The 14,938-nt window shown below is 33.5% G+C and overlaps 1 protein-coding gene across 1 annotated transcript in view; it reads right to left on the bottom strand.

The window, feature by feature from the left end:
- The window catches only part of Plaa (phospholipase A2 activating protein), a 30,007-nt gene that overhangs the window by 12,289 nt on the left and 2,780 nt on the right, over nt 1-14,938 (bottom strand). The window contains exons 2-9 of the mRNA XM_076845931.2: nt 13,032-13,225; nt 8,869-8,969; nt 8,662-8,782; nt 7,244-7,411; nt 6,670-6,805; nt 4,417-4,586; nt 3,158-3,315; nt 2,246-2,465 (exon numbers count right to left, since the gene is read on the bottom strand). Of these exons, the coding sequence (XP_076702046.1) occupies nt 2,246-2,465; nt 3,158-3,315; nt 4,417-4,586; nt 6,670-6,805; nt 7,244-7,411; nt 8,662-8,782; nt 8,869-8,969; nt 13,032-13,225 (1,268 nt within the window). The remainder of the gene's footprint in view (nt 1-2,245; nt 2,466-3,157; nt 3,316-4,416; nt 4,587-6,669; nt 6,806-7,243; nt 7,412-8,661; nt 8,783-8,868; nt 8,970-13,031; nt 13,226-14,938) is intronic.

Genomic DNA, 14,938 nt, shown 5'->3' with positions numbered 1-14,938 from the left:
GAAGGCCTTGGTTTTAATCCCCAGCATCTCAGCATCTCCCCTTCTCTCTCACACACACAAAGAAACGACAACAACAAAAAAATTAACAATAAACTACCTGTTTCAAATTTTTATTTAGAGTAGGCCTTAAACAAAGATGCGGCATTCTGTTTCCTCAGATTCCTGGATCTAGAACTCAGGGTAATACTACTAGGATCATAATCTACTTTCTGGGAGCCAAAATTCAGACTAATGCTAGTTTTACTAATTATTAGTATTTACTAATTATCAGTAGTAATTATTAGTATTAGTAAACTAATTCTAATTAACTTAATTAGTATTAGTAGTAATCTTTTAAAAATCTAAAAGATTAGCATTTAATGCCCATCGTCCTGATAGCAACAGTAAAAGCAGGAATTTTAGTGAATTTATATAGGAATGGGATAGGAATTGATTGTACGTGTATATTATTTAGGTCAGAGATCACTTGCAATTCTTTTTATATTAGATTATAGTGATTTTAATATTCATGTGCTGGGACCAAGACAGAAAACCATTAAAGTTAAGAAAATAGAAATTAGGAAGAAAAAAAAAAAAATCACTGGAATTTTAGTTTCAGGCTAATACTACTTTACAGACTGGCATGCTCTCCTAACCCCATTTATAACATTTCAGATACTACCTAACTTGAAATAAGCATGTGGAATGCAAATCACAATTCAGCCCTAGAGTTGATGTACAACTAACTAATTTACCTTCATGTGAAAATAATTTCTTTTGTGTGTTGTACTGGGGATTGAACCCAGTGAAAGGGGTGTTTTACCACCAAGCAACATCTCTAGAATTTTATTTTTTTTAAATTTTTTTAGTTACAGATGGATAAAATGTTAATGTTTATTTTATTTATTCATTTTATGTGGTGCTGAGGATCAAACCCAGTGCCTCACAAACCTGAGGCAAGCGCTCTACCACTGAGCCATAACCCCAGCCCTAGACCTTTTTATTTATTTTGAGATGGGGTCTCACTAAGTTCTCAAGGTTGGCCTTGAACCTGGGATCCTCTTGCATCAGCCTCCTCAGCTGCTGCCACTATACCCAGTGAAAACAATTTCATTTTACTATAAAATGGAAACTAAGGTGCATGCCTGGAATCAGGCAGCAACTAAAAAGGCTTAAGCAGATGTATCACAAATTCCAGACCAGTCTTTGCAACTTAGCAAGGTCTCAAGCAACTTAGCAAGACCCTGTCTCAAAATAGAAAATAAAAAGGGCTGGGTATGTCGCTCAAGGTTAAGTATCCCTGGGTTCAATCTCTGGTAACAACAACAACAAAAAAAGAAAACTAGGGTCTAGGTGCATTGTTTAGCAATAGAGTACTTGCCTAGCATGTGGGAGTCTCTAAATGCACCCCAGCACAACGGGGGAACTATATAAAGGAACTTAGAAGTTTCTTTTTATTTCAAATGACTGAATCAAATTTTCTTAATTTATTTAGTTTACAGTGAGGCTGTATTTTTGAAAGACAATAATTATTTCTAAACACAGAATTGTATTATTCAAGGGTTAAAAATATATCAATCATAGATGTGAGGTAAAAATCCCTTGTAGATTTTTAAAAAGAATTTAAACAGCTAATCATAGTTTTAAACACATCAGAAAAAGTCAACCAAGCTTCGGATTTAGCTCAGTGGTATAGCATGTGCTTAGAAAATGCCCAAGGCATTTGGTTTAATCACCAATAACCCTGCACTCCTCAAAAACGTCAAAGTCAAAAACTAACTCTGATTGTGATAGTTTGGATCTGGAATATCCTCCAAAGGTTCATGTTTCAAGCTTAGTCCCATAATCAGAGGGGGCTTTTGAGAAGCGATTAGATCACAAAGACTCTAACCTCATCAATGGATTGACATAGTTCAACAGACTACTGGGGAGGTGGCGGAAATTTTAAGAGGTGGTACCAAGGGACTTTGTCTTTGAGGCATGCCCTTGGGGACTATTTCTGGTCCCTGACCCCTTTCTCTTGCTTTCTCTCTGCTTCCTGGCTGCCATGGGGTAACAGCTTTGCTGTATCACATCTTCCCCACATCATGATGTCCTGTCTCACCACAGGACCTGAATCAATACAACCAATGACCATGGACTGAAATCTCTGAAACCCTGATCCTAAAAACAATCTTTCCTCTTCTAAGTTAAAATTTTAGGTATTTTATCACAGCAAGAGAAAGCTAACACAGATGAATATGAATTAATACAAACCCTAACTTACCTGTAAATGGATCTGAAAAACTGGTATTCCCAAGTCCCAACATTTGTCCTTTTGTGTTATCAATAATAAATTTAGCCACTTGATCTAAAAACATGGGATTCAAATCATTCTTCTGTAAGAAATTATATGCGGTTAGCCAGGGATCATCACTGGTATTGTATGGCAATTTATATGATGGTCCACCTTCATTGACATCAATTGAGAAAACATAATCAAATTCCTAAAATGGGAACATTAAAAAAATTTTTTCATATGTTAGTGATATATATAACACAGAGGTCAATGTGTTCTTTATTTTAAAATTACAATGCCTAAACTTTCTCCAAAGTGCAATGCTAAAAGCTTCCTCTTTGGCAGATAAAGATTAACTGTAATTTTATGTGCTGTAAGATTAGTATTTCACAGGGGGTGGGGAGAAAGGAGATAAGAAATGGATATAACATTAATTCTATTAGACAAAGGAAGAACCAAAGGAAGATTTCCAACTGGTTCATCTCAAGAGAAAAGTTATCAGCTGTTTGGTACCCTACTCACCAAAACCTGCTGGCATTATAAGCACTGCCCTGCAGGATCCCTCAAGTCTTGTCAAGTTAAATACAGCCAGGCATTAAACAATAGATGTAGCATTAGATGAGAGGTGGAACAGAAGTCCCCAATCCAAAATTAGTGGCAAAAGTTATATATGGGAATTCTAAAAGACAGATTATGGCTAACTTGCCTATCAAGTGCAGCTTCCTCTACGTGGAAGACATATTTTAAAAATCTATTTCAAGACAGGTAAAAAGATAATTTTCCCACAGTAATATAGTTTTCAATGTCAAAGCACCAAAGAAAAATTTATCAGCACAGGGAAAAAAATACCTATAATTTGTCTAATAGTCTAAGATAATGATAGTTAGTACTTTAACATACTTTCCCTTCATATAAAACTTTTCCAGATGTTTGCTGAGTAGCACCAGAAGAGCCAACAACATCACCAATTTTTATCCACCTTCCTTCACTAACACTCCACTGATAGGCTTCGACTCTGTCCCCATCTCTGATTAGACGAGTTTGTCCTTCTCTAGTACCTTAAAACAAAAATTGTAAGAATCAACAGTAGAATGGCAGAGAAAATTTGAAAACATTTAGAAAGAAAAATTTTAATACTAAAATTTATACATGAGATTTAAAAGAGAATTTTATTTTAGTAGAAATTTTATTTTAGTAATAATTCTAGTAGAAAGTGACCAAAGGAAAATAATGGTTGTAAAGAAATTTTACGAAATAATACAAGGCTTAAAAATGTGATTCTAAGCTGGGCATGGTGACATATGTCTGTAATCCCTCTCAGCTACTGAGAAAGTCGAAGTAGGAGGATCACAAGTTTAATGCCAGTTTGGGCAACTTAGCAAGACACTGTCTCAAAATAAAATAAAATATAAAAGGCTGAGAACATAGTTCATTGGTAGTGTACTACTAGGATGTGGGAGACCTCTAGGCTTAAATCCCAATACCTATCACCAAAAAAAAAAAAAAAAAAGATTCTGTTAGAGAGCTAGCAATTTTACCCACTATTGCCTTTGCATCCTAAGTGCAAACCTTTACAAAATATAAAAGGCAAATAACATCTACTATCATAAAAGTAGCTTTGACCTCATGAACATCCTAACAAATTTCAGATCCCCAGGGTTCTATGAATCTAGTTCTGAGAAGTGATGATGTAATGGGTCAGGGATATATCCATAAGATTTTAGTTGAGATGACTTTTGTTCTTGGATTTCAAACTCAAATGATCCCTAACTTATAGACATTGCTATATTTGAATTCACTTTTGTGTTTAGTCTTTATAACTCTTTCAGGGAATTCGTTTAGCCAAAAAGTATTACCTATGTATCTTTCAAGTTTCTACTATTTTTGAGCTAAGTGTTGAGATTCTTATTAAAAGGAAAAATTCCTGTTCATGGGAAGCATCACTCAAAGTCTATACTGTGAGACAGGTGCAAGAGCAACATAGTTTCTCATAACAGTTACCTGTGGTAATAAAAATTCACAAAAAACAGAATCTGGCAATGAGAATAACAATGAAACACTAGCAAAACAACATTTTCTCTCTTCTTATCGTTCTTAGTATTCCCAAAGGCAAATGCGGTGACATTTTAAACTGCTATTAGAAACACTGCAATATTTACCAGGTTCATTCAGATGTTCCCTCCCAGGAAGCTGTTCAGCATTAATGTCCCCTAAATCACCAGTTTTGGAATCAATGGTTGCCTGAGAGAGCTCTTTTTCAAAAGCCTTGATTTCCTCAGCACTTGCTATCCGATCCTCTGATTCTGTAAACACTCTAATAATACCATCACTATAAAAAAAACAAACACAATGATTTTAAAAATCATTGCCATACTATATCAACATTCCACACCTGAATGATCCAAAGCAAAACTTCATTTGTGAATATGAGAAATGTTACTATGTATTTATTTATAGCACTATACTGACCCCAGCACATTACTCTATATTATAAATTACTGAAAATGGACACAGAAATACATATTTAATATAACTTTTAAATATTTACTTACCATCATAACAATCTAGAATTATGCAATTTACTTTTAAAGTCAATATTACATAGGTTTTTTTATTATAAAGAAGGATAGTGCACTGGTTTACTTTATACAAGGCTCAAAGACCCACCCTAATTCTTATAAAATAAAAGATGTTCAATAGGGAAGCACGGGCTTTATTTACCTTACTAGTACCGAGCAGTAACCTCAATCAAAGAAAAACAATGGCCTTAAGTTTAGACTGCAAAGCATCCCTCAAACTTTATTCCCGAAAAAAAAATCACTCCATTTCTATGGTTCCTGAATTCTAAATTTTGAAATAGGAGAGCCAAGTTAGCTGCTTTCAATTGTATTCGTCCCACTCAATTCCACAGAATCTTCTATGTAAATCAATTTCCCTCTTTCAATTGTTTTTTCTTCAACTTCTAATATGCTTAGTAGAAAATGAAACTAAGCCAACAAACCAACCCTTGACTTGGGGAAAAAAGAAAAAAATACAAGAGTTCTATTTCATTAAACCTCTATCTCTTACAGCTATCACATTTTTCCCATTACCTTCAATGCCAGAGTAATCTGTAATCCTTTCTTTCATCTATCTCTCAAACAACTCTTTATTTCCTCTTACCATTTTTTTTCTATCATTTTCTACCAAAGTAGGACATCAAAAGAGTTTACTAATAACAATTTTTAAACTAAATCCTAATGCTTTTCTAATTTTCAATTCCCTCACACCTCTAGCATTTTCTTTTTTCCACACTGATGATAATCTCCCTCCAAAATCTCTCCTCTGCCATCTCCCTCCATTTCATCATCTGGATTCCTTTGTACTATTTAAAATACTGGCCCCATCTATCCACAGTGTATTGCAAGATTTGGTTCCTAGTCTTCTCTTCTTCCTCTGTACATCTTCCCTCAGAAAAAGGTGATCAATAGTTTGTTTATGGCAGTTTTAGATAAATCTTTACCTTAGTTTCAGTTCTTATACTAGGCTCCAACTGTCCATGATCTACTGGCATGGGTGTAGCTGACCAACACTCAGAGGAAGTCTAAAGCCAAAGTTCTAACATTTGCACCAAATTAATTGTCCCACTTTCCCATTTTTATTGATGGGAATTGCCAACCACCAAAAGTTTAAAGTATTATCTTTTCCTTTCATTCTTATTCTCATAATTTTTGTCTGAATTATCTTATTTATTTCTTATCCAGTGCCATTGTGGGATCACTGATTTTTAACTTCACTTACTGCTGCAGTTGATTTCTAGTTTGCTTTCCTGTCACGTCACATCTAGTTAAATTTAAGATATATATTAAATGACACACAAGGTTCACTTTAATAATATCATTTCTTGCTTGAGCATTATAACACCTTAATCCTAAACTTCCAATGTGAAAAATAGCTGGTTTTCAAGGTTCCCCCCAGTTAAGCCCCATCATATCTACTATTTAATGTTCCCAGCCTTAGTTTTTCATCCTTTTCCCTCATCTCCTCTGAATATCATATTCATTCCATAGAAGCTTATATTATATCTTTTGTTGGAAATTCTAATTTCCTTTCCTACTCATTATCCTTCAAACTTCAATTTGAATTTCTTCTTCTTCAGAAAATTTTCCCACACCAATTTTTATATCCTCTAATTTCTTTTACATTCAATGTCTAGACGGTACAACTTTTAGTTCAATACTTGTATATCATGTATCATTAGTGTAATATCATGTGTTATTAGTGTATTAGTTGTTATACCTACTTTGTTCAATTAATGGAAATGTGCAGTCTTCTCATTTCACCTGCTATTCCTATGGCTTACCTCTGTATACTCTAGTGCCTACCATAGGCCTAGATACATAAAATTTATTGACTGACTAGAATATAAATACCTCGCACCAACCACAATGTCACCATTGTCCAGCACACAGCAGCACCATATAGACTGAGCTGGAAGTCGGATTGTTTGAGCACATTCTCCTTGTTTCCAGATTCTCAGAGATCTGTCTTCTGCTGTTGTCACAAAATCTAAAATTAATGAAAATGAGGAAAAAAAAACTTGTTTAGACATAAATAATAACCTTTATAAACAACATCTTTCTAGATGTACAGATCTTTTAAATCTCAATGTGTTTTAAAATTAGTTTTACGTTTTATATTAGTCAATTATATACAATTTCAAAAATCACGTTTTAATTCCTTCACATCTTATAACCTATACCATGTACCAATGAATTACAGAAAGTCATTCCTCAGCTACTTGTGAACATTTTATAATACAACCACTAATCTGAATTAATATAAAGATGGCAATATAATTTTCTCCACTTGGGAAAACAGATACTTAGGAAATATTTAATTAACAATCAGCTGATTTAAGTAAGCAGCCCTCCTGTCCTCAGCTCAAGAGTAGAATGAAATAACGCACAAAACAAAATTTTAATACACAGAATACACTACTCTCACCTTTACAATTAGGAAAGACAGATATGCTATAAATATAATTTGTATGTCCATAATATACTTCAAGACACTCGCCAGTGATTTGCCATCTTCTAATACTAGCATCATTTGCACAGGAAAGAAATTCTGTTTCACTCAGAATTGCCAAACCTCTTACACAGTCTTCATGCCCTGCATTAAAAAAAAAAAAATGTATCCTTTGCTCAATGGCTCCATAGAGTTTACTAAAATTATAAAACATATTAGTAGTAAAAACTGATTTTTCAAGTTACAAAATTTTCCTATTTTCTATAGAAAAGCCTGGTAATCAAAATTTGTATTTCAGTTATGGCAATATTTTCTATTCTTCAGAAGTTATTTTGTTTTAATCACATTGTTTTCTAAATTATTTCCTAAAACCTTTCAGAGACAGTATTTTGACTCCAAAAATTCTTCATGTTCATCTGACAATTCTTTTTTAATTTTTCTTTAAAAAAAATAATTCTTAAAAGTCACAATATTCAAATATATCAAAATATATACTAAAAAGTAAGTGTCTCGTAAGTTTAAGGACAAAACATTTTCTGATGTTGTGACCTAATAAAGAAAATGAGAAAACAAAACTTTCATGTTCAGTATTTGTAGATTTAGATTCGTTATCCTAAATTAAAGACTTGATATATAAATTGTAAATACTGATGCAGAAAACAGAGGGATACTTAATTATAATTTATTATTTTCCATCTATAGTTACTTTTATGTGTATGAAGGGACTTTTTACTTTTATTTTTTTCAAAGTATTATCCAGGGTAGTGATGAACAAAAACTTACACCAAAATTAAACACCTCTCAAATAAATAAATCAATTATATTAATACTAGACAGCAGAGGGGCCAAGGCTCAAACCCTAGCACCAAAACAAACAAATTATTAAAACTTAGACAGCAGATACCTCAGTGTAGTTGTATTCTATGGAAACCCACAAGATTAAAAACATCTAAATTTTATTATTATTAAACAATGTACTTCAACAAAAATAAAGGCAATAATGATGCTTTCACTCAGTTAAAGATTATACTGCTGACCTACCATCAGTAAGGATGCTTCAATTTTCAGCCTGAACCTCTTAAAATGACAATAAAAAAAAAAACAAAAACACAAAAATGCATACACATTTTATAGCATATCAGACAACTTTTTATTAGTCTACACCTGATTGTTTTATGAGAGGGTTCATTATAACATTAGAAAAGATACTAAACAGTAACTGTCAGAAAATTACATTTGTCCAAATTAGCTAGCTCATAAATACTGATGTTTTTCAAATGTCATTTTAAGCTTCTAATTTGTTGAGAAAAATATCATCTGAGCAACTAAGAAGTAATAATAATGGAACAATATAATAAATTTAATTATAATTAAAGTTGTCTACCCCATCTTACCTGAAAAAGTCCTCTCACACCTTCCAGCCTTCCACAGCTTAATAGTTTTATCTGCTGAACCAGTTAACATTAAGCCCTGTTCAGGTAAAATCTTTACTGCCCATACAGCAGCAGTATGACCCTGTGGGTAAAATGGGTATCAGTTTAAGTTGCATAGAATTATCATACTTGTTTATTATCTAGAATATTCACACAGACATACTGTACCTGTAAGGTCATCATGCATTTGTCATTCAGCCAGACTTTAGCAGTTGTGTCCCATGAGCCACTAAGTAATGTCCCAAATTTCCCAGATGATAAACTACAAACTAGGGGGAAAAAGTCATTAATTAATACATTTTCATAGAGAAAAAATGCTTAATCTTGCAAATATTAAAGTATTGCAATTTAATTTTTTATTTTGTAGTTGTAGATGAACAGAATGCCTTTATTTTATTTATTTTATGTGGTGCTTACAATCAAATCCAGTGCCTCACACATGTTATACAATCGCTCTGCCACTGAGCTATAGCCCTAGCCTAATTATCGCAATTTTAAAAACACTTTGTGAAGTGAATAGCCAACTGAGGTTCAACTCAATAGAGATGAAGAATGCAGTGGTCAAGAGCACAGGCTCTGGTGGCACAATGCTTGGATATAAACAAACTGTGTGACCACTGGAATAATGAATGCTTAACCTTAGATTCCTAGTCTGTAAAATGAGGGAACAGGACTAACTGGGCTGCATAATTCCTTCTGGCTCTAAGAAACAACTATAGGGAAGATAATGCAGGTGATTTTTGAAACCCTGTATATGTAAATATTTAGGGTCACTCTCAAGAAAATGACAAAAACGAAAACAAAACAAAAACCTGCAGCCAAGATTAAAGTTCAACAGTATTAGAATAGTTAATTAAATGCTTTACTATCTCAATGTAAAATTATGCAGGCACAAAATCATAAATATTAAGAATTATCTTAGAGGGCTAGGGTTGTGGCTTAATGGTAGAGCGCTTGCCTACCAAGTGTGAGGCACTGGGTTTAATCCTCAGCAGCACGTAAAAATAAGTTATTATGTCCATCAAAAGCTAAAAATATATTTTTTAATTATCTTAGAAAAGGACGAGTATTCCAGAGAATCAAAGCAAAGCCACAAAGAATAAGGGTTGTAACCTCTCTTGTAGGACCAGGAGGAACTGATCAAAAAAATCTCTTTCAGAGTAGGAGGTTCTTGAAATAATCACTCATTTGAATTTCAGAATGGCAATAGACAAGAAACTGCTATTTTGCACTGTTTCTTTTTCTTAATGGGAATGTTTGCTCTTCCCCATTCCACAATAGTATACAAGTATGGGTGATATAGGTGCTTTTAGCTCACAGATCTCTGCATTAAAGAGGAACTACATATAGACCTGATGTAAAAACACCTAAACAACATTTCCCTGATTTTCAGAATACTATACATCACTTCGAAGTACTTAACTTTGGGCTTTAAGCTGTAACTGGGTAGGAATTTGGACTGTTTGGGAGGTGGGTGTATTTTGCCTGCAGAAGGGAGAACAATCTAAGTAGCTAGTGACCAGAAGGCACACTGTGGTAGTTCTCCCTTTTCAAGCACATAAGGGGATGGTATTTTCCTCTTGTATATGAAGTTGTCCTTTCATTGCTGCAATAACTGCTGAAGCACAAGTAAAGATAAAGCCCCTATCAACCTGAGTCTCTGAGAAAATCTGGCAGAATCCCTTTACTGATTCATGTTGAACATGTAAGGTGAATGAGATATATTCTGTATTATGTCACATCTGGGAATTATTTGTTACTATATTGTATAAGAACCTCGACTACCCTGATTTATATGTTAAAACATTTGAAAAAGTAAGTGCTTCCCAGACCTCCTGCAACATATAAAAAAATTGGCTACAGTTAAAATAGAAATTATAGAAATGAGAAAAAAGGGTTCTTAATTTAAAATACTTTTTCTTTGACAAAAATAAAATTTAAAAACCTAGTTGATTAAAATTCCAGTTAAATTAATATTCTCCTTATTTTCTTCTTTGTTTTAGAAAAATTTAATACATGACTTTGAAAATAAATACAATATACTAAGGTAAAAATTAGGTGGAAAAGGAAAGCAGGACAAAGAGTAGTAGGTAAAATCTGTAACATGAGGTCTTGAACGTGGGTTAGTGTTGAGCCTCTCTCTACACAGCAGAAGACAGAAACCTTAACTTGAGTATCAACAGCTAAGTTACTGAGTGCTTACCATGTGTCCAACACTATAAAAAAGTGTATTCCTGTTTGCAACAACTTCAGGAACCAGATATTGTTCCATTTAACAGATTAGGAGACTAAAATTCAGAGAGATTAAATTATTTTAATTTGGGGATGAAAAGAGGAGTGGGAAATGAGGTCCTGTTATATTCCATAGGCTGACACCAAACTCCTATGCTCAAGCTACTGTCCTGCTTCAGCCTCCAAGTAGCTGGGACTACAAAGTACCCACCACCATGCCAATGAAACTAGATACTCAAGAATTGCATAACTAGTCTTTGCAATGAGAACACAAAACATCCTTATGATGCATAAAGTATCCACATACACTTGTTCTTAGGAACAAACACTGAAAGATATCACTATACAAATAAATACGTGAACTACTGTGTTTAGATGTTGAAATTAAAGTGAATTTTCCCATTTATATGAAAAGTTGCTTTTCAAATAGTTAAAATTCTTTTTTTAAAGACTGACTTAACACTTCTGTAATACTTCATTATTCTTTGTTTGTTTAAATTCAAGTGCCAAGAGGGCCAGTAAATTCAATCACTGGAATGTTCTATTATAACTGCACTTATGTACAGAGTACCTGAAGTGCATTGGAAATAGTTAACTTAAAAAAAAATTCTTTTGGGGATGTGGCTCAAGCGGTAGCGCGCTTGCCTGGCATGCGTGTGGCCCGGGTTCGATCCTCAGCGCCACATACAAACGAAGATGTTGTGTCAGCCAAATACTAAAAAATAAATATAAAAAAAATTCTCTCTCTCTCTCTCTCTCTCTCTTTAAAAAAAAAATTCTTTTGGATCACTTTTCTAAGATAGAATAACTTACCTCTAAAACTTTTTAAAATGATGTGCATATTTATTTATTTATTCATTTATTTATTGTCTATGGCAGCTGTTGTACTATAGTGGCAGAACTGAGTAATGATAGTAGTCATATGGCTTGAAAATTCTTAAGACATTTAGTATGTGATCCTTTACAAAAAAGTTTGATTATCCCTGTTTTAAAGTTTACATTTTGCTATATTTGTAAATAAAATAGTATATCAAGAATTTCTTTTAAAATAATAGTGATAGAGGGTAAGATAAAAAAATAGGTCACTTGCTGATAATCTTTTAAAGCTATATAAATACATAGATGGATGGGATCATTATATTTTTCTCTCATATATATGATCATGTAATAACTCAATATAGAATACCAAATTTTGGGCTGGGAGTGTGGCTCAGTGATGGAGCATTTGCCTATCATGGGTGAGACCCTGGGTTTAATCTCTATCATGCATACACACACAAAAACAAAACAAAACCCCTAGTATCTATTTTGTATACATTTACAGATTTCTATTAAAAAAAATTGTAAAAATCTGTTTCACTCTGTGTGAAATATTTTACACATACAAACATTTTACAAATTTTTCAAAGGAATTAAGTTTAAAATATTTATGGGTAATGTCCCAAATTATTCCAGCCATAAATATAAAAATAAGTTCATGTAAATGGACTGATCAAGCTTGCCACTTCATAACAAAGAGCTGTTCTGCCATATATAAATCCAGAATCACCACAGAACCAGGAATATATACAAACTATGGGAAAATGGTATTTACTACAAGTTTAAAAATCTTCAATACTGAGATTAGATTAGTAAATGCATTTCTTCCTGGTCTTCAATTTGCTGCAAAGAGATGACAGCCAAAAGACAGACATATTCTACATAACTTCACTACACAAAATAGCAGAAGATCTAATCCATGAAGTATATTAAAATTATACAGCCTCTTCCTTTTATAAATAAACACTTTATTTTTTATATATAGGCTGGGGTGTAGCTTAATGGTAGAGTGCTTGCCTAGCATGCATAAGGCTCTGGGTTTGATCCCCACCATTGTAAAATAAAACAAAACAAATCATGTATCAGCATATCAATCTTTAAATTCACAAGTAGATTTGGAACAGAGATTTCACAGAACTAAAGTGACCCAAAAAGTTTTGCACTATCAAGCCAAAGCTATAGATGAAAGAAAACAAAAACTTGGAAAAAATAAATATGTAAATATTACTTTCAAGGGGATAAAAACTTCAATTAGAAAAACACCGAAGTGTTATACTCACCAGTATTTTTGTGACCTTTCAAAATATAAAGAGGCACTGGACTGTCCAGTGAGAAAATGCAAATATTGTGGTCATTTCCTCCAGTGGCAATCAGTCCATGAGGGTACATGTCACTTGAGGGTATGATGCATACACAAGATACAAAATTAGAGTGGCCACTCATACAGTGCATTTCTGTAAAGCCCCTGTTAGGACTAGAAAAACAAGACAATTAATAGATAAATATTTGTCCTGTGCCTTACCCTAGAACATAACTGTCCAAGTATTCATTTTCATTTTGCATTCATGCTGAACTTTAGAGTATATACTACTTTACAAATCCATTGTTATATATTAAGTGAACTTGATAGGACAGTAGAAATGACCAAGTCTCAGTAAAAGAAGAAAGATGAAAGAGAAGTGAACAGAGCCTCTGCAACCTGTAGAAAACAATCAAGAGAACCATATACATAAAGGAAGAGAAATAATTGCTGAAAAAATCCCAGGTATGAAAATATACATCCAGAGAAGCTCAACAAATTTCAAGACACAGACACCCACACTGAGACACATTTCAAAGGGAGAATCTTGAAAACACTAAGAAAGAAATAACTCATCACATATAAAGATCCTCTCAAGATAATGGATCTCAACAAAGCCTTTTGAGAGGAAGGTCTAGGGTACATAGCTCAGGAGTAGAGCAGGTGCTTAGCATGTGCAAAGCCCTGGATTCAATTCCCAATGCATGCACTGGCACATGCGCTGTGTGCACACACACACAACTTTGGAGGCCAGAAGGAAATGTATCAATATATTCAAAGTAGTAAAATAAAATTTAAAAAAATCCTTCACCCAAGAATCCTATGCCCTGCAAAACTGTTCTTCAAAAGGGAAGGAGGAATTAAAACTTTTCCAGATAACAAAAGCAAGGGAGTTTGTTACCAGGAGACTTTCCCCACAAGAAATGCTTAAGGGAGTCTCGCAGAGTAAAATGAAAGGAACTCTGCATAGGTATGAAACTTTTACTTAGAAAAGGTGAGTCTGAATGGGGGGGCACCAGTCTTGGAACTGTGAGAAACATGTAATTTCATACTAAAGCCCAAGATTACCAAAAACAAAACACCTGAGGCTGGAGATCAGCCCAGGGAAATGGCCCCACCAATTAAGTTCAAAATCAACAAGTGCCAGCTAAGAGCACAGAACTTCCCAAGAGTTTTTTATTCTCCATCTTCAACAATAAGGACACAATACAGATTACCAAACATCTGAGGAAATGCCTCCAGCATAACATATGAGTTCCCCCCACCAAAAAAAAAACAAAAAAACCCAACCAACCAATCAAACAAAAACAACCCATTAATTTGGAGGAAACAGACCACTCAGGAAAAAAAATAAAACAAAATAGAAAAATAAGAATCATTAAGATCCTTGAAAATCCTGCAACCATAAAACAAAGTTTCACAAGTAAGTCAAGGTAATTCCATAAAAATTATAGCCAAAAAGAGAAAGAAGATATTGTTTTAAATGGGAGAAAAACAAAAAGAAATTTAGAAAATAAGTCCAATATTTGAATTTCTAAATTTTTAAAATCTTTTAAAATTAAATACTGCATAGAACACATCTTTATATACAGAAATAGATGTAAAATGTAAGAATTAGGAGTTAGATAAAATTTTTGCCTTTGAGAAAGAGAAATTTGGGGTGCAATATGAAGGGAACAGGAATTGCTTTGGTTTCCTAACAAACCCCACAGATATACTGGATGAAGAACCCAAAGTATTGAGTTTACAAGAGGGAGAAGTCACTTTATCCTTAGCATGATCAGAGAATACTGAATGTATGAACTTCAACCTGCAATTGTATCTTCCAATATGGATAGTTTTCAAAAGGCAAAGATGCTGAAGCCTTATCTCATCTCTCCCAACCCA

The sequence above is a fragment of the Callospermophilus lateralis genome, chromosome 2 (assembly GCF_048772815.1).
Source record: "Callospermophilus lateralis isolate mCalLat2 chromosome 2, mCalLat2.hap1, whole genome shotgun sequence".
In the NCBI taxonomy this organism is placed as follows: Eukaryota; Metazoa; Chordata; class Mammalia; order Rodentia; family Sciuridae; genus Callospermophilus; species Callospermophilus lateralis.
The sequence above is the reverse complement of the archived record's forward strand: the minus strand, read 5'-3'. Positions and strand labels throughout refer to the sequence as shown.